This window comes from Xiphophorus hellerii, chromosome 7 (genome assembly GCF_003331165.1).
Source record: "Xiphophorus hellerii strain 12219 chromosome 7, Xiphophorus_hellerii-4.1, whole genome shotgun sequence".
Taxonomy (NCBI): Eukaryota; Metazoa; Chordata; class Actinopteri; order Cyprinodontiformes; family Poeciliidae; genus Xiphophorus; species Xiphophorus hellerii.
Genome location: NC_045678.1, coordinates 32,681,737 through 32,702,058, shown reverse-complemented (window position 1 = coordinate 32,702,058; position 20,322 = coordinate 32,681,737). Strand labels below are relative to the sequence as shown.

The 20,322-nt window shown below is 42.8% G+C and overlaps 1 protein-coding gene and 1 long non-coding RNA gene across 2 annotated transcripts; one reads left to right on the top strand and one right to left on the bottom strand.

Annotated features, from left to right (window-relative positions):
* Positions 1 to 2,779: 2,779 nt before the first annotated feature.
* On the top strand, positions 2,780 to 3,746 carry LOC116722515 (uncharacterized). Its single transcript, XR_004339772.1, has 3 exons — positions 2,780 to 2,860; positions 2,993 to 3,403; positions 3,640 to 3,746. It is a non-coding gene; the product is annotated as an uncharacterized LOC116722515 (long non-coding RNA).
* On the bottom strand, positions 3,724 to 20,188 carry LOC116722514 (galanin receptor type 1-like). Its single transcript, XM_032566661.1, has 4 exons — positions 19,257 to 20,188; positions 11,485 to 11,550; positions 4,504 to 5,857; positions 3,724 to 3,887 (listed from the first exon to the last, which is right to left on the bottom strand). Exons 1-3 carry the CDS (start codon positions 19,905 to 19,907, stop codon positions 5,540 to 5,542), a joined length of 1,035 nt encoding a protein of 344 aa, XP_032422552.1. The 5' UTR covers positions 19,908 to 20,188; the 3' UTR covers positions 3,724 to 3,887; positions 4,504 to 5,539.
* Positions 20,189 to 20,322: the final 134 nt, after the last annotated feature.

The window sequence follows — 20,322 nt, the reverse complement described above, 5'->3', positions numbered from 1 at the left end:
AACCAAGAAATGTGAGTGAACTAAGAAGTTTCCTTGGAATGGTTAACCAGCTGGGGAGGTTTATTCCAAAGTTGGCAGAGCGAGACAAGCCTTTGAGGGATCTCTTGTCAAAGAAAAACTGTTGGATATGGGGAGTTGATCAAGCTAGAGCATTTCAAGAACTGAAAGATTTGCTTTCATCCCCGCCAGTATTAGCCATGTACGATACTAACCGAGAATGTAAGGTTTCAGCAGATGCGTCAGCTTATGGTCTGGGGAGTGTGCTGCTCCAAAAGTGGGGTCAGGAGTGGAGACCTGTTGCATACGTGTCACGATCTCTAACTCAGACTGAGCAGAGATATGCACAAGTGGAAAAAGAAGCTTTAAGTCTTACTTGGGCTTGTGAAAGATTCAGTAATTATCTCGTTGGCAAACATTTCCAAATGGAGACAGATCATAAACCACTTCTGAGTCTTTTGGGTTCCCAGATGTTGGATGATCTTCCACCACGTATTCAGCGTTTTAGAATGCGTCTCTTGAGATATTCTTATTCCATCTCATATGTGCCAGGGAAACATCTGTGGACAGCTGATACGCTGTCACGTGCTCCTATAGTAGAAAATTTATCAACAACTGAAGCAAAGTTGGTTGAAGATTCAAATATTTATGTAGATAATGTGATCCAACACCTGCCTGCAAGCACTGGCTACCTTGAGGAGCTGAGACAGGAGCTGACGAGGGATAGTATATGTGCCCGTGTGATGCAGCTGTGTGAGGAAGGATGGCCTACACACTACAACAGTGAACCAGCACTCAGACTGTATTGGGCTGAAAAGGCATTTCTTACGGTGAAGGATGGTCTTTTGTTAAGAGGAGACAGACTTGTTATTCCTTCAACTATGAGAAATGATGTGCTCATGAAATTACATGAGGGACATCAGGGAGTGGTGAAATGCAGAGAACGTGCACAGCAGTCAGTGTGGTGGCCTGGACTGGGCCAGCAGCTAAAAGAACTGGTTCTAAAATGCCACACCTGCAACAGAGAGAGAGAGAATCCCACAGAGCCATTGATGCCATCACAGTATCCGGACAGACCATGGCAAAAACTTGGGGCCGATCTGTTTACTTTGCAAGGGAAAAATTATATTCTGGTTGTGGATTATGCATCAAGATTTGTGGAAATTGCTCAATTAAGTCCCACAAGATCAGCAGATGTGATTCCTCACCTGAAATCTGTGTTTGCACGTCACGGCATTCCAGAAGTAATGATCACAGATAATGGTCCTCAGTTTTCCTGTGCTGCTTTTGCTACATTTGCTAAGTTATATGGGTTTAGCCATATTACAAGTAGCCCAAGATATCCACAAAGTAATGGGGAAGCTGAACGTGCAGTTAAAACCATAAAGAACTTGTTGAAGAAAGCAGCTGATCCCTATCTAGCCTTACTCGCCTACCGAGCAACCCCACTTTGGAGTGGGTACAGTCCGGCGGAGCTCCTTATGGGAAGAAGGCTTCGCACGACTGTGCCAACACTTCCATCTTTGTTGAGGCCAGTTCTTCCAGAAAGTAAGTTCATTGCTCAAAAAGAAAAGGAGAGAAGGATAAAGGATGCAGAGAGATATGATTCACGCCACAGAGCAAGAGTTCTTAGTAAACTTACTCCAGGACAAGGCGTGTGGATTAAAGATCAAGGCACAAGCGGAGCAGTGGTTACCAGTCATTCTACTCCACGGTCATACATTGTGGAAGGACCCCATGGATTGATTAGGCGAAATCGTCGTCATTTGGTTACCATGGAGCCTTCGACAGAGCCAGAAGTACCGGAAGGTGATGTTGGTGCAGAACAAGTTCCACCGAGTTCTGAGGAATCTTCACAGCAGAGCTTTCCTGAACTTTCACCTACTCCTAGAACCAGGTTTGGGAGACGGGTTGTGAAACCAGATAGACTGAATTTGTAGCTAAGGGAAATAAAATGATTGATGTAAATGTTATGCTAAAAATTTAAATATATATTTCTATTTATTGTAGCTTTTTCTTCTAGCTCTAGGTAGAAACAGACCTTCCAGCTATAGAGGCAGAATAATCCTCTAAGGTCTGTTGAATCAATGGTAGTCTACCCATTGATTCTAGAGAGGGGAGATGTGGTGTTAATGTTATGCATAGTTAAGACTACAAATGGCCACCTGTGGTGACGTCATGGAGCGACAGGCTTAAGTAGTCCAGGTGAGGCTGATTGTGGCATTGAAGTCTGGCTGGATGTTTGGTGATCCGGGAATAAACTGATAACGATGATACAGTTCGACTCAGCGCATTTTTCATAAAAACACGACAGCGAGGAAGAGGAGGAGGAAGAGGAAACGGAGGAGGAGGAAGAGAAGGAGGAAGACGAAGAGGAGGAGGAAGAGGAGGAGGAGGAGGAAACGGAGGAGGAGGAAGAGAAAGAGGAGGAGGAGGAAACGGAGGAGGAGGAAGAGAAGGAGGAAGAGGAGGAGGAGGAAGAGAAGGAGGAGGAAGACGAGGAGGAAGAAGAGAAGGAGGAGGAGGAAGAGGAAGAGGAGGAGGAGGAAACGGAGGAGGAAGAGGAGGAGGAAGAGGAGGAAGAGAAGGAGGAGGAAGAGAAAGAGGAGGAGGAGGAAACGGAGGAGGAGGAAGAGAAGGAGGACGAGGAGGAGGAAGAGAAGGAGGACGAGGAGGAGGAAGAGGAGGAGGAGGAGGAAGAGGAGGAGGAGGAAACGTAGGAGAAGGAAGAGAAGGAGGAAGAGGAGGAGGAGGAAGAGAAGGAGGAGGAGGAAGACGAGGAGGAAGAAGAGAAGGAGGAAGAGGAAGAAGACAGCTGATCTCCACCTTGCAGGGAGGAAAGCAGGTGGTTCAGACGGTGCAGGTGAGCTAACGATGATTTTTTTATTAAACTTCTATAAAACTTGTAATAGTGCCGAATATACATGAGCTAATGTTAGCCAGGGTGTTGCAAATAACGTAATAGTGTCAGAATTCATTCCCAATGTGTTTTCAGATGTTGGTGAACTGCAGACCATCGCGGTTCTTCCTGCAGCCTCTGAGTTGGAGGATCTCATCAGTGTCCGTCTTCCTGACCGCCGGTCGGTTTTTACCTCCAGGATGTCCAGAGACCTTCAGCTTCTGGAGCAGGAACCACATGAGCTCCATGTGCTGATGAAACATTTCTAATTTAAAATGTGTCTGATGTTCTTAGAGTTGAAGTGCATTAACAATCTGTTGTTTTTCACTTCAATATGTTTAATTATGATTCATCTGATGTCCAAGTTACACTGAGAACAAATAAAACTGTATTCCTTCTAATCTGACTGGTTCTAGTTTTAATCAAACCTTCATGTTTCCACTTTTTAGTCTCTAAGAATTAAAAGTTTAAACTCTTAGTCTTATTTATCACTAATTAAGGTTCCAGGTTTTGGACACATTTTCTCTCTTTCTTACGTTGAAGATTCTCCAGGCAGACAGATAAACAGAGTGGATAGAAAGATGATGTAGAAAGTAGAAATGAACATGACTTGTATTTTGGGTTTTTGTTAATAGCAGCCCTGATAATAATGTGAAAATGTTTGGTTTGCTGAATAATGTATTAATAATGTGTCAATGACATATTTCTACAACATAATGTTATTTTCACTCTCGTTTTGGGAGGATTGTATTAGGACCTTGATGCCAAACAAACTACAGTTTGTACAATAATGTGAGGAGAGATTATAAAAAAGAGACTTTGTTCACTGAGAGAAAACAGCATTTATTTTCTTCTTTTATTTGCCTCGGCTCTTCATGGAGCTCTGCCATCAGCTGGTAGCTGCTTCCTCCTGAAGGAGATCCAGTTGTTGTTCTGACGGTTCTCCTCATCGTTCTCCATCATGTCAGCCATGTTCCTCCTCTTCTGTTCTCTGGGAAAAGTAATCAGATGTTAGAGCTTGCAGCACATAAATGTAGATAAATAACAGAGTTACTAATGTGGGAGTTACAAACACAGAAGGAATTATTAAAAACAGACATGTTACTTTATATATATGCAAATACTTTTTTACCATCCAGACCTGAACAATTATAAATAACTGGAATAGTTGCATTAATTAAAGACAAAACGTAATTAGTTGTAAGTTTTTTACCTATGCAGACGTACAGCACAGGTATAAAATACTGCTATCGTTTTCTTTAGGTTTATTGGTTTTATGTCCTCTACAATTAATAATTCATAACCATTTAATAACTGAATATCATATAACATGTTTTATTATCACAATGGGGGAAACTCCGATGCAATAACAGCAAAATGAGAAACAATCGAAGCTCATAGATTCAAGATAAAACAAAAAAACCAAATGAAGGCAAAATGCTGAACAATATTGACATTATTTAGAAGTGAGGAATGTGAAACTGAGTATCTTCAGAAAATGTGTTTGAGCAATAAAAATACTTTGTGTTTCAAATGTCTTCCATGACTGTATGTAGGCAACTTTAAATATATTAAAAAGCAGACAGATATATCTACAAACTGCTCACCTGGCTGGAGAGCAGCGGTGGCGGCGTTAGCTGCATCTGGGTCGGTGTTTGTATCTTCATCACTTCCGTGTTGCAGCGAGTTGAAACGTTGCGTCTTCATTTTTCTTCTCTTTGCTGCTCTGTCTGACCATCTGACCACGCCCTCAGCCAATCAGTGAACTGGAGTGAAGCTTGCGTCACCCACCAAACCAGTAGGGGTCTAAAAAGCCGGTGGAAAAGCTCTGGAAGCGAGCCGAGCCGGGCCGAGTCGAACCAAGCTGGACTGGTGGAAAAGGGGCATTGGACCGATGTCCTGTGATGAGACCAGCGTGGCTTGGACCAGATTTCCCAGCAGTTTCGATGGTTTGGGACCTGCAGCGAGCCGAGCAGACTCCGGGGTCTGGAACCAACCAGCAGAGCCTGCAGGTACGTTTTACCTGTCAGGACCAGAGAGAAAAACTTCTGTAGCTGTGAAACATCTGGATCCACCCCAGAGGCCTGAAGGCAGAAACCGCTGGATGAACTCTGAACTCTGGAATCGGCTTCCCTGAACTGGTAGAATGACAAGAGACAGAAAGTGGAACATTATGGGATAGAAACCTGGAGCCACCAGGTCTCCACAAAACATCTGCATCAGGATCCAGATGTTTCTGGCCTCACGGTCTGGGTTTGAGATTTGGATCTGAACCATCAAATATCTTGCAGACAGACTGAAAATCCATTCTTCTTCAGAAACTTTATTTAAGTCTCTGTGCTAACATGGCAGCATTCATGTGATGTATTTATTTTAATGTGCTAATAATTAGAACCAAAACCGCTGACTTGGCTTGGCTCAGTTGGAGTCCAGGAGGAAGCTGAGAAACTTTACACATTCAAATAAAATAATTGTTCAGTTTGTGAAAATTCTCTCCAAGATAATGAAAGCACAAAATCAATCAGTTCTTTCTGCTCATGGCTCCTGAACGCTGGGATCCTGCTGAGTCCGGTTCTCGACCAAAGCAGCCAATCACCTGCAGCCTCCCTGGTCATGTGACCGGCAGGACCTCCAGTTTCTCCTTCAGATGTTGGTGCTGGAGTGTGTGGTGGAAAAGTTGTCCATGCGGAATCGAACCACTCTCCCGTTGGCCGGCGGCGCATAGAGCAGGTGGCGGGAGAACACCTGGCGGCAGGCTTTGCGGAAGTTCTCGGACAGGAAGGCGTAGAGGATGGGGTTGATGCAGGAGTTCCCGTAGGACAGGCAGTGGGACACGATGCGGAGCGCAAAGGTGGCGTCGTTCAGCGGGTAGGTGCCGAACTCCACCCACATGACGATGATGTGGTGCGGCATCCAGCAGATGGTGAAGCCCGTGACGACCAGGAGGATGGTCTGGACCGTCTGGAGAGGAACCACAGGGAACACAAACCAGTTTAACACCACCAGACAGAAACATTCAAACCAGTGAGGGGTGGAGGGAAGGTCCAGTTCCAGAACAGGATTCTGCTGGGAAACCAGATTCTCGGACTCCTTCCAGTTCATCCGTTAAATTACTTTGAACTGTAGTTTATGCTTAAATATCTGGTTCATATCACCAAACTGAATCCTATCCAGTGTCTTGAGGCTTCATGCTTGACATGCAAACATTCTGGGAAACCTTAGTTGATTTCACTGCAGAATTATGGATTCAACATTTCCAATGACAAGCAATGAGCGAGGAACTGCGACGCTGTGAGACCTCTGGTGGAGGCAGCTGGTACTGCCCAGGTCAGCAATAAGCTGCTGCAGAAAAGGGTCTCTGTTGAAATTCTGTGAAAAGCAGCAATTTTCATACGGCTGAAAATTGGCCTCATCAGATCTTTTCATCAAAAATCGAGATGATTCAAAATTGCCACGTTTTCACTAAACAAATTCATTTTTGGAATTCGACTGATAAATTTGATGGTCAATGGAAACACAGTGATTGACTCTCCCATAGCAACCAGCTGGCGACAGTGGAAACGAGAAACTCGTTTTACAGGAAGAACATTTCAGCAGAACCAGAACCAGAACCAGAGTGTCTGAGTGACTGGGGGGTGGAGTGGATCAAACAAAAACCACAGAGAGTAGGACTTGTCCAATGAGGCCCTGATGAGGCCCTGCAGGGGCCCTGATGATGCTCTGAAGGGCTCTATCGGGGCCCCCAGGGGCCAGTGACCTGATCACAGATCTCCTTTTCTAATCCACAGCCAGCCTGCCTCTGGTTTTGTCCGGAGTTTTTCCAGTGATCCTGGTTTTCCTGTTGCTGGATGATGACGCGGCTGCTGCTCCTGTTATGGATGGTTTTCCAGAACGGCCTTCAGTTGGAAACAAACTGAAGCTTATCTGCTGTTTCTCTGCTGGTTGGTTTAAAGCAGCTCTATAAATAACTGGAGCTGCAACAGGCCGGCTCTTTAACGCTCCTCCTGCCTCCATCTTCTACACTTTCACTGTTTCTATACACACAAACTTTTCTACCGCTCTTCCCATCACCGCATGCTGGGCTATGGTGTGTTCATGATCTCATCAACATGTCAAATATTTGCAATTTTTCCTCATCTGGAAGATAACCGCGCTCCTCCTGAGCTGCTACATCAGATGATGTCAGACTGAATTTATTTGAGACTTTTTCTGAGTTTATGACATGATGGAGCTAAAGACCACTAGCCCATCAGCGAAGGTAAACGCCAGAGGAGGAAGCTGCTGAGCTTTTAAAAGAAAGGTTTGATTCCAAGGGCGTAAATCTCATCTCATTATTGGGGGAAACATAAGCAGGAAAGTTTCTTAAGAGCAATTTTTTGGGGTCGGCAAAGTTACATAGAAATGTAAAGTAAAATGTGGTTCAAAAACTTTTTAAACCACATTCAAGTTGCAGGAACAAAAATGACTGATAATGCACAAACATGTTTTATTCTCAGTAAGCAAATTATTGAGAAGTAAAACTAAAATTCAAATGTTGCTTTTATTCAAGTTTTGTTCTGTCTGATCTAATCTCTGCTTCACCTTTACAAACATTTAAGGCTCTAAATAAAAAAGCTTTAATGAGTAACTGCTCTTAATAATATTCATCATAAACATTGATTAATTGAAATCTCTCCCAATACAAGTTATGGGATATTGAAATTATAACTTGTTAAGTTGCTTTATTTTTAACCCTTTTTAGTTTTGCCATATCCTGGATGGATGAGAACTAAAAAGTAGATAGAAATGAATATCTGGGGAATATAAGTTAAACTAACACTTAAATCACTGTGCTTTATATGGAAAAATATTCCGATTTTATTTTGTGGTTTTACAGGCTCTACGTTGAAGAGAGTGAGAAATAAAGTTATAACTTTTAGTTTTTTTCTATCTGTTCTGGGCTCCCACTCTGAGCTGGTCCACTTCCTCAGCTCCTCCCTCCCGTTTCAAACTCTAATTAACTAAAAGTTAAAGAGCTAAATATAAATGAGATGTTTGACAAAAAAAGCTGAAGTCTATGAAAGCAGTGTAGCAGTTTTGCTAATAAGGCAGTTTATCATAATTCAGCCAAAGTAATAAATTAACAAACTGCAGTCTGATTATTGTTAATGTGTTTCTTCTTATTGAGCAGTGAAAGCAAATCAAATGTTTACATGTCTTTTGTTTTAAGTATTTACTTTTTATTTGTGCTGCAGAGCCACAGCTAGCAACTAACAGCTAGCAGCTAACAGCTAGCAGCTAACAGCTAGCAGCTAACAGCTAGCAGCTAACAGCTAGCAGCTAACAGCTAGCAGCTAGCTCCTCTCTTCAGTGGCTCTAACGGAGCCAGTACCGTTCCTGCTGTTGCTCCTCCTACACTTTGGACTGAACCATTGTTCTAACCTAAAAATTAATTCTTATTTTTTTCTTAGATAAATAGCAGATTTATTTTGCTCTTTGTATCTTTTGCGTTTTCATGTTGATATTGTTTAAATGCAAACCTTTCTTCTATAATTTCTTTGGGTGGCCAATTCTAGACTTTTTCAAGATTGTGGTGGCGCAAACCTCTGGACCCTTCTGGGATTTCTGCCCATGTTTGATTCCTCTAGTTTACTGAACGTATGCGTCTGTTTTAGCTCAACTGTAGTTTATGAATAAAGACAAATGAAGTAGCTTCTTTCACAGCAGCCAGCTAGATAGAGATTAGCTATCAGTCTTTCCTAACCCTTCCTGTCTAGCGGCGGGTCAGGAGAGAATCTCCCTCCTCTTTGGTCTGAATCTGACCGGGTCCAGATCGCTGTGCTGCATTAACGTCTCTACCAGCAGCTTCTAAGCTTTCTATGATGTTGAACATATGTTGCCAGGTTCTCCTTCATCCATCCATATGTCCTCCATAAAATATGCTCTTCATCATAAACCCCACTCCTGTTTCTAAATATATCCTCAGCTCCCTCCAGACCCAAACCGCTAATGTTCCTGCTCGTCTTTCACAAGCTGTCTAGAAACATCCTGTCTTCTGTCAAACAGGTTTCCACACAAATGTTCCTGTGAGGTTGTGAAGAGCCAATCATTAAACATCTGCAATAGGAAGCTGATCCTTACAGACTAATGTAGCCGAAGACGGGTCCAACCCAATAAACAATAATGTAACCAAAGACGGGTCCAACCCAATAAACAATAATGTAACCAAAGACGGGTCCAACCCAATAAACAATAATGTAACCAAAGACGGGTCCGACCCAATAAACAATAATGCAGCCGAAGACGGGTCCAACCCAATAAACAATAATGCAGCCGAAGACGGGTCCAACCCAATAAACAATAATGTAACCAAAGACGGGTCCAACCCAATAAACAATAATGTAACCAAAGACGGGTCCGACCCAATAAACAATAATGTAACCAAAGACGGGTCCAACCCAATAAACAATAATGTAACCAAAGACGGGTCCAACCCAATAAACAATAATGTAACCAAAGACGGGTCCAACCCAATAAACAATAATGTAACCGAAGACGGGTCCAACCCAATGGTGGAGCATTCAGAACAGCCTGACGCACCAAGCAGTTCATAAACCTGATGAATATCAGCACAAGGATTAAATCAACCAAACAGGGAAAAGCTTTTAAACTGCAGTTTCCATTTACAGGAGAGAAAAAGAAGCAGAAGATATGAAGGTCATCCAACCATCCATCATCCAACCATCCATCATCCAACCATCCATCATCCAACCGCCCATCATCCAACCATCCATCATCCAACCATCCATCATCCAACCATCCATCATCCAACCGCCCATCATCCAACCATCCATCATCCAACCATCCATCATCCAACCGCCCATCATCCAACCATCCATCATCCAACCATCCATCATCCAACTGCCCATCATCCAACCGCCCATCATCCAACCGCCCATCATCCAACCATCCATCATCCAACCATCCATCATCCAACCATCCATCATCCAACCATCCATCATCCAACCATCCATCATCCAACCGCCCATCATCCAACCATCCATCATCCAACTGCCCATCATCCAACCGCCCATCATCCAACCATCCATCATCCAACCATCCATCATCCAACTGCCCATCATCCAACCATCCATCATCCAACCATCCATCATCCAACCATCCATCATCCAACCGCCCATCATCCAACCATCCATCATCCAACCATCCATCATCCAACTGCCCATCATCCAACCGCCCATCATCCAATGGCCATCATTCATCCATCCACCATCCAACCATCCATCATCCATCATCCAACCGCCCATCATCCAACCATCCATCATCCTACCATCCATCATCCATCATCCAACCACCCATCATCCAACCATCCATTATCCAACCGCCCATCATCCAACCATCCATCATCCAACCGCCCATCATCCAACAACCCATCATTCATCCATCCACCATCCAACCATCCATCATCCAACCGCCCATCATCCAACTGCCCATCATTCATCCATCCACCATCCAACCATCCATCATCCATCATCCAACCGCCCATCATCCAACCATCCATCATCCAACTGCCCATCATCCAACCATCCATCATCCATTATCCAACCGCCCATCATCCAACCATCCATCATCCAACCACCCATCATCCAACAACCCATCATTCATCCATCCACCATCCAACCATCCGTTCTACTTTTCCCATCTCTCTCTGCATTTCTCAGACGCTGTTGGTGAACAGAACCAATCTACTGATTGTTTCGTTGGTTCCGGTTCTCTGAACTCAGCAGCCGAAACCTGATTAATCCAGTTTATCTTTCTGACAGGAAATTTTTTCTGAGTGGGAAAGTTCAACTACCTGCAGACCGGATGGTCCATGTGAAAGGTTTTGTTCTGGCCTGCTGGTCCGGTGTAGTGATGGTTTGGGTCACCAGATCTCTGGGTCAGAGCCGTTTCCTGCAGCTCATCATTTCTCCTTAAGGGATTCCTTAACAAATCTGCTTTATGACTTCATGTTTTGTTCTGGTGACTCAGCAGATTTAATAACGCCTCTTATCAGTCTGAGCAGATCCATAAAGCAGAACCAGGTTGTTCCAGAAACCGGACCGAACCCAGCCCGGCCCGCCGCTCTGGGCGAATCTGTGCCAAGACTTCAGAGGAACCTCCTCTATTCTTAGACACTGTCTAAATATTTACCCAGCAGCCTTTGTTCCTCCGCAGCACCGCGCAGCAGAACCTGTAAACGACCCGGTTCTGCTGCTGCAGGACGCCTGCTCTCTGTCGCCTGCCAGCCGGGCCGGGACCACAACCAGTACCTGGACCGAGACCTGACTGGATATGGTACTGCTGGTAGCACTGTGTCTAAACCGGACCGGCTTGGACCCAAAACCCTGCAGAGGTGTTGAGATCAAATGTCTTAACGGTAGAAGCTCATCATCATCATCAGCCTCCTCTTCATCACTAGCCCAGATGACAAACCCAGAAGAACTCTGAACTCTGATGAACTGATTCCTTCCATCAACGTTTCTTCTCACTGGGAGGAATCACTGACCTGAGGAGGAAGAGAGGGAGGAGGTATAGGAAGAGTAGTTCACCTTTCGTTTGGACAGCTTGGACCTCTTGGACATGTTCTTCATCTTTTTATGCAGGTGGCACAAAACCTGGAAGACAGACAGCAGACCTGGGATCAGTCAGCAAAGCTTTGGGTCGGAGGTTCTGGTCTGGCAGAGGGCAAATTTGTTTCCAGAACCTTCTTCACAACACCTGAAAGCTTCAAAAAATTATTCAGTTCATATCCAGATTTTCACCTTAATTAGCAGGATTGTTACAAAACAGCTTGTTGCCTTGGAGACCAATATGATGGTTCTGTCAGCCGACATCAACCGGCTTCAGGCGGAAATATTTATTTAGTTAGTAAACAGGAAGGCTTGATGTCGTTTTCTGTTCTGCAGCTGAATCTGGGAAAAACCAGATTTTTTCCCATCTAGTTCCCAACTGGTTCCCTATTGGTTCCCAACTGGTTCCCTACAAGTTCTCTATTGGTTCCCATCTGGTTCCCTACTGGTTCCCAACCAGTGGGAACCAGTAGCAGGCGTCAACGTATTCATATCTGTGAGACAGACGTGAGCTGAACGATGCTGATCAATAGACTATCAGTAGATCCATCAGGCAGCATGAAGTCAGGTTGTGTAGCGCCCCCTACTGGCCAGCTGCTGATAGGAAGGAGACAGGAACCAACCTCTGGACCAGTCATCTTTAATCTCACTGGACGCTGAGCCCAATGTTACGTCGCCGCCATTTTGAATGTGGCAGTAGAGCGATGGGAGCTCCATACTTCATGTTCTTGTTTCAATCGTTTAACAGTAAAAACTGGATAAACTGGACCCATTAGCATTTCATTTCACAGGTAAGTATTAAAGAAAATAATGTAATTTTATGAGCAGAATTTCTTGGCTTTGCGGCTAGAATCTAGCTTCTAAACAACCAAGAAATATTTCCCAGGTAAATAACTGGGCCAAAGAAACCACTCTGGTTATAATTTTGTTAGCTTAGCTAACTTTCATACTGTGTAGTTTTATTAACAAGAGAAAGCTGATGACCAGAGGGTTTTAGAGGTCAGTCAGGATCAGCACCGACTGTTTTTCTCCAGTCTTCTGTTTCAAAATGTCGATGTTTAACTATGTTGTAAAGATGCTCAAGTCAATGCCCCTATTTGTTCAAAATGTATGTTTTTCCAAAATGTGAAGGAGTCACCATTTAATTTTCTATTACACCGTTAGATAATTTGTCTTTTGTCTGTGTCCACCAGGACGTCTCAGAAGTCACTGGTCTGCTCCCACCCAGATGAAAAAAAACACTTTAGTATATTTCAAACATACTTACATTTATCTAAGTACATTTTAAGTATACTAAGTATTAAGTGTACTACATATAAATATATACAAAGTATACTAACGGCGCGCTTTTACCAATTTTGACATTATAACTTTAAACACACTTAAATATAATTTATTTGCTCAAGTGTACCAATGAAATAATATGCTTTTAAATACATTGTGTATATTTTAAAATATATCAAAATAGAATTTTTTTAAAATTCACTTAAGTCTTACTTTAAAAGTAAATATTAAATATACTAAAATTTCAGTAAGTTTTAAATGACACCTCAGTGTATACTTTAGGCTAATAAAGTGCCTTTTTAGGTTCCTTAAAAATCTTTTACTATTTTGTTAAAATGGCAAAGAATAAAAAAATAACAATCCTTATAGTGGAACTTGATGTAACGCTGTTTAATAAAGTATAATGTGTTCACAGTACAGGGGGAAAAGTGATGACCATTCTAAGGGCCCTTGACCACAGGGCCCCCCCACCAAAAAAAAAAAGTTTTTTACAGAAATAGAAAAAAAACTCGGGGTCCTGTCAATTACTGTTATTGTGGTTTTTTAAAATTGGTTTTAGCAGTAAAAATTAAACGTTGCCCCTCCCAGAACAAAAAGCACACATTCATATTTGCACTGAACTCCCCCCGTATATGCTAAATGGTTCGTTCCTGCTTGGAGCGCTTGACGTTTTTTAGCAGCAGTCAGTAGAAGACACTGTGGCAGTTTCTATGCTGCCTAGAAAATTAATAAAGGCAAGTTTAAAAAAAAAGAGAGATAAGACAGAGAAAAATACAAGAGTATCAATTTGTAACAGTTTTTCTCCAAGAGAGGAGAAGACTGTGAGATTATCAACCATTTAGCATAGTTAGCTTAGCTACAGACTACTGTTGGCCTCCATACCATTTAATGAATTAAGGAAAAGAAATACCAAGATATTCATATATTTATCTTGTCCCTGTACCGTTTACCACACTTGACAACAGGTGAGTCGGTCAGCAGCAGCTCTAACCCCGATACCAGCATAACCTTTAACCCCTGTCCCAGTGAAAAAGGTGAGCAACATTGTATCCAATGAAAAGCTAGTTAGCATCATTCCAGTGAATCTATAGGGATTTCTCTGTCTTTGCTCTTTTCAGAATTACACAACAAAAACAATATATTTGTTGCTAACAGAAATTCAAACAATCTTTATAAAATGATAATAAAAAACAGCCTCCTGTCTGGACTGCAGCCAGTCCACACAGTTTTAGATGTAACAGAAACTGTAACAGTAATTGCACAGGGGGGGCCCAATCTGATTTTGTGTCATGGGGCCCAAGATTCCTGGCGGCGCCCCTGTGTGTTCATGCCTCAAAATATCAAACATTGACAGTTTAGTGACAGAACAAACAATACCCGTCCTTAACACCAAATGTAGCAGATATCTTCACTTACATTTCTCTGAATCTGATCTATTGTTTTCAGTTTAACAAAAACACAGAAGCTATTTTTACCCAATCCATTTTCAGATGTATGATGTAAGATCTATCTTTTAGTGTCATGATGTGTGGTGGTGAGGTAGACGCAGTGGACCCAGGTATGAAGAGTAAATGATGATTTAATGGTAATAAACACAAATAATCCAGGCAGCAAAGGTGAGCAGCGGCAAAGACTCACACACTGGTATCAACTGACAGGAAACACAAATAACATCTGGATAGACGAGGACCGACAGGAAACAAGAGACACAGCTGGATTTAAATACACAGAGAGTAATCAGGGAACACGAGACACAGCTGGGAGCAGTCACAGGTAGACGGGACAACACTCAAAAAACACAGAAACCTAAATTAACACACAGAGAAACCAAATCCTCACAATGGGCTCTTTGCACCTGCCGCGATGACGTCACAACCGCATGCGCAAATGCGGCTCTCTTTTTTCCGCTTTGAGTTACCATGACAGCTAGAAAAGACAATGTCTTATTTCAGACGCAAATAAAACAATACTATGAACATTGCTGCCTTCCTAATATAATGGACTTTTAAGTTTTCATGGATTTCCAAGCGATCCTGAATTAAGAAGACGGTGGCTTGTAAATATTGTTGCTACCAGTTAAAGCTAACACCACACAGCAAAGTTTACAGCCTTCACTTCACTCCGGATCAACTTCTTCAGCCTAAAGCAGAAGGTAAAGGAGCCTCCTGTGTTATTTCCATGGAATCACTTCTGTATTCAGCCTGAAAGAGTTTATGGGAACCCGAGAGCAGACCAGAGCCAGACAGCAGAACAACTGATCCGCCTGTACACACTGCTGTAAACACCGTCCTGCTTCACAAGAACATGCAAAACTAATAAAGCGAAGTAACACGGAGACCTTAAGGAACACGGCCATATTTTTCTAAAAGCAACAACTGAACCTGAACCGTCAACTGAACTAGAACTCTGACACCAGAGCTGCTCTACTGTTAAGCTATGGGCTTGTTGTTCCTCAGGCTTCAGAAGCAAAAAGCCTGAACCGTAAAATCCCCGTTACTTGGTCTCTGACACTAACGACAATAAACCACGTAATATACTTGAACACAAGGTAAAAACATTGTCCGTTAGAATGGATGAAAAATGTTTAGATACTTAAATAGCACATTTTTACAAGAAAAATGTCTAGCATAAGCTAAAGCTAATGTTAGCCACAAAGTTTAAAGAAAGTAAAACTCACCTTTGTATCTGTGTATAACGAGGCGAACATCTTAAAACCTTTCTCCAGCTTATTGTCGGGGTTTCGGATCGATGTTCATCATTAATTGTTACCTTGGACAAGCCCTGCAAACACCCAGTGGAAAGAGCCTTTTTCAATAGATCGGAAAAGATTGAGCCGCTTTTCCCCGAACGCGGAAGCTGAGGTGCAAAGAGCCCATTACTGAACTCCAGTTCACACTCCAGACCAGATGGTGGCGGTATTGCACACCTTTAGTTTGTTTGAAAAGAGCATGAAAAAAAGAAAAGCCATGACGATAACAGAGGCTGTTCAAATTTGCCATTTTTATTCGCATAATATTGCCTTTAAAGTAAAGAGGGCCTTGATAACAGTTAGTAGTTTTGGTAAATTAAAGCTGGTGACGTCCTAGTCCAAGTTAGACGACAACACAACAGGACAAGAACCGATGGAAATGAAATGTGGATCACGAAAAGAGCCGAAGGGACGAAGGCTGCTAACGTGTTGCTAGCTGGTGGTAAGTTTGCTTCAAAATGCTAATTATAAACAGTAAAGATATAGACAAAGTTACGTTGGTTTCAGAAATAATTACTTTATCAATTTTATTGTGACTTTTATGATTCTTACTATAACAATCATTCAGCTTCATGTTCTAACTGTATGGAGGCTGTTTGTTGCGACTTGATCTAGTTTTCTTCATAAACTTAACCTGGTTTTAATTAAGCTCAGTTTGACAAAGACACTTTGATATTGTGAGGCTGTTATAACTCCTTCATCATTGTTTTATCTTCAACATATTTTTTCAGTCTAAGCAGATGAAGATGAAAGAGGGATTAGAAAACCTAAAGACTTTCTGTCTCAGCAGAGGCTCTGGCTCCACCAGATCACCAACCAGCTCTGAGGATGAAGCTCCACATCGTCTTCATGGTGGAAGGATTTAGATTTTTACTGAGCAGCTGGTTACAGTTTAACAGCAGAACCTGCTGTGTTTCCAACACTAAGTGCTTAATAAACATGATTTCATTTGAAAATTATTAGACTAAAGTAGTTTGTCTCACTTAAAACAGGTTCATAGTTAATGAACATCAACTGATTCTATGATTTTACTGACTATTTTTTCTACTTCTAACATAAACAGGTAAATTAAACACCCAGAAATGTTTTTCCACTCCAGGCATTCGGTCCCAATCATCTTCAGTTCTGATGATGTCTCATACATATCGAGTCCAAAACGTCTTAAAATTCTACGTTTTTTTTCTTTGTCATTTTTCTGTACTCTTTAAAATACAAGAGTTTTCTCTGTTTAACTGCTCTGTTGTTCTGTTGTGTAGGTTTCTGTAAAGTGCAGTGAATGGGAATGTTCTGCAGATCCTCACTGGTTTTAGTGAGGACATTATATGCTTCTTTGGAACAACTAAAGTTATACTTAGTATACTTTAAGTGTATGGCTCTTATGTAATATAAATGTGCTTGATTAGAATATCTTAAGTGTACTATTTTGTGATTATATATTTAGAATGTCTTCTGAGTATATTGGCATTACATATTTTATATATTAGTAGTGTGATTATTACAGTTTGCTACAGTTACACCTTTGGTTTATTATAATTGCTAATGAAGTAACTTTTTAGTTACTTATTGTCTTTTATTGTTCTGCTTTGTACATTAATGCTTCACTGCAGCAACACATCAGAACACAGAAGGATCCATTAACACACTTTACAGGTGAAACTCATAACTTTGTGCTTTCAATATATTACCATTTTTCAAGAGTACATTGCTAATATGCTATCACAGAATTATGGAAATTGTCAATATATTAAAAGTTTACAGACAATATTCTTATGAAAATTAGCACAATAGAACAACAGGTACACTTTAGAGGAAATGTGAAAAATGTTTCACCAAGGACTGAGTTTTGTTTTAATTTCAGTTTTACTCCAGACAAAGTGACATTTCTCCTTCCTAAGATCAGGAAGATAGAGCACATAACACCAGTTTTAAAGTCCCTCCACTGGCTCCCTGTAGCTCAAAGAATAGACTTTAAAATGCTGTTGTTAGTTTATAAATCACTGAACGGCTTAGCACCACAATACATTAAAGATCTGCTGTTGTTGTATCAACCTTCCAGACCTCTCAGGTTCTGGTTCTGGTTCTGCTCTGCATCCCCAGAACCAAACGAGGAGAAGCAGCTTTCAGCATCTATGCACCACAAATCTGGAATAAACTTCCAGAAAACTGTAAAACAGCTGAAACAATGACTTCTTTTAAATCTTGACTAAAAACCCACCTGTTTAGGATTGTATTTGAAACGTAATCAATTACAAATTTATTGATGGAACTTGACTTAATGTCATGTTTTGATTATTGATTCTATATTGCTTTGTGTTTCTGTGTTTGATATGAAGTAAAGCTCTTTGAAATGCCTTGCTGCTGAAATGTGCTATACAAATAAAATTTGATTGATTGATTGATATAATGGTACACTTAGTACACTTTAAATTGTGATTTTCTACAATTTAATTACTATTACACTAAGCACATAATTAGTTGTTCCAAAATAACTCTTCAAGTGAACTAATCCTAAGCCAACTTGAAGTATACTCAGGATTAGTCTGACTTAAAGTATGTCAAAACTTTATATACTTACTATATTAATTCTTCACCTGGACAGTTGGAGCAGCAGACTGAACCTGCCCGGTGTTGGCAGTATAAAAAAATCCACATGTTAATGTATACTTTTTTCTTTCACTTTTTGTCTGTTTTTATGTTCATGAATACACTCGTGTGTGTGTCTTCATCAATGTGGGTATAAAAAGGATTGATCAGAATCAGCTGTACCAAATATAAACACTATGCTCTTTAAACAATTAAATAATCACATCAAAAAGTTTGAAATATTGTCTTTAGTTTCTTAATTCCCAAATATATTAGTATGTGTGACAAAATATGTCAACGACAGGTATTAACTTCAAATACTTTGTACAACGACGCTTTATAAAGTTCGGTCCATTTCCTTGTATTAGCTTACTGGCGCATAGGCCACATTCAATATGGCGGACGCTGTGACGTATCGCAGCAGCGGGCCGACCCGCTGCACGAGGCGTCTATGTATTCATGTCTTTATTCCAACTGCACCAACTGTCAGAAGCTCCAGCAGCCGCCTGGTCCCTCATCTGTGCTCAGTTACTTTCTACTCCGTGTTCAGATTCCTTTCTAGAAGAACCACAAACTGTTTCTGCTGCTGCGGACCTGATGGACCAACCGTCACGACATCATCAACGTCACCAGTTCACCGACCTTTGACCAGCTTGACAGACCTCATACTGGGACCACCCAACAGCGCTGCGGGTCTTTAACCCTAACTCACTCTTGACATCATGAAAATACTCAAACATAGAGGAAAACATATAATTGTTTGGAGCATTTTATCTTTCATTTTTTGCTGTATGAAGGAATTTCTGACAAGCTGAACTTGTTTACTGGAACTTTAAGTTTCTGAAACACCGGAGATTTTAGAGATTTCAAAAGCTTTAAAGACCTCGGCTCCAGTGGATTGTTCTGACCCAGTTCCTCCTGTAGAACCTAAAAACCAGTTCGCAGAAGCTCTGGCCAGCTATCTTTCTCTTGGTCATCTGTCGGACCGGCGCAGGTGAGTGCGCGGCGCGCCCCGCAGCAGCTCTTTACGCACGGCTCAGCAGGTTTACGCGCGGCCTTTGGCCCCTGCTCGTGCCATTAACGCGGGTTTTACGGCGGCATGAGGAGTGAAACATTAGCCTGGAGCTGGACTGACCCTGATGTAGCAGCAGCAGATGAGCAGCAGCGGCAGGATGAAGCCCAGCAGCAGGATGGACACCTTGTAGGCGCGCCGCGGCGCCCCCAGCCCGGCCTCCCAGCAGAAGGTCTTGTTCGGGGCGCTGGAGTGGCTGGTGAGCACGTAGTTCTGCGCCACCGGCACCGAACACAGCAGGGACAGGGTCCAAATGACGCACAGCCCGGCCAGCGCGTTCCTGCGGCTGCGGACGCACGCAGAGCTCTTGGAGCGCACCACGGCGATGTAGCGGTCCACGGACATGGCAACCAGCGTGAGGATGCTGACCAGCATGCTGGCCGTGGTGAAGAAGTGTCCGAACTTGCAGAGGAAGGCTCCGAACACCCACTCTGGCAGGGAGTAGATGGTGGCGTGGAGCGGGACGCAGAAGAGGAGGAAGAGGAGGTCCGCCACGCTCAGGTTCACGATGAAGATGTTGGTGGGGCTGAGCGGGCGCGCGCCTCCGCTGGGTTTCACCCTGCCGATCACCAGCATCACCAGGGAGTTCCCGAGAAGCCCCACCACGAAGATTAGTCCGAACACCAGCGGCACGATCACCACCTCCGGCCCGGGCTCCCCCGCTGTGCGGTTAGTCTCAGCCCAGCTGTACGACTCGTTTCCCGGCGGCACCATGCTGGAGCTCCGGCTGCCGGCTGGAGGTCAGAGCCGAGCGCAGAGCGGGTCCATGGTTCGGTCCGACACGTCCGGCAGCAAAGTCCAAGCTCAGGGAACAGCTGGAAGCGCGTCCACTTAACAGAACCGCAGAGATCTGCTTCCGGTCTGAGGCTTTCAGAGTAAAACTGCAGGTCCGAGTCCAGAACAAAGCCGGTACTAGTCCTTCTGGTTCTGTGGGCTCTTCCGAAACAAATGTATGGGGGGATTTTCCTGCCATAATCCAAGAGCACACAGTTTCAGTCTGAAACAGGATTTCATGTCTTTTGTTCTCAAAACTTTTAATACTTTTGCTCACACACAAACACGCACACGCGCACGCACACACGTTTGCGCAGCTATCTTTACTGGGACTTTCCATTGACTTCCATTTATT

Bases quoted from the DNA above. Each gene is read 5' to 3' on its own strand.
- LOC116722514 (XM_032566661.1), bottom strand. From the start codon at position 19,907: ATGGTGCCGCCGGGAAACGAGTCGTACAGCTGGGCTGAGACTAACCGC. The intron at 11,551-19,256 runs GTCAGTCCAGCT...TCTGTCTTCCAG, and splicing joins TCTGCTGCTGCTACATCAGG to GTTTTGTGCCACCTGCATAA. The intron at 5,858-11,484 runs GTGAACTACTCT...GTTCCTCTCCAG, and splicing joins CCAAGCTGTCCAAACGAAAG to ACGGTCCAGACCATCCTCCT.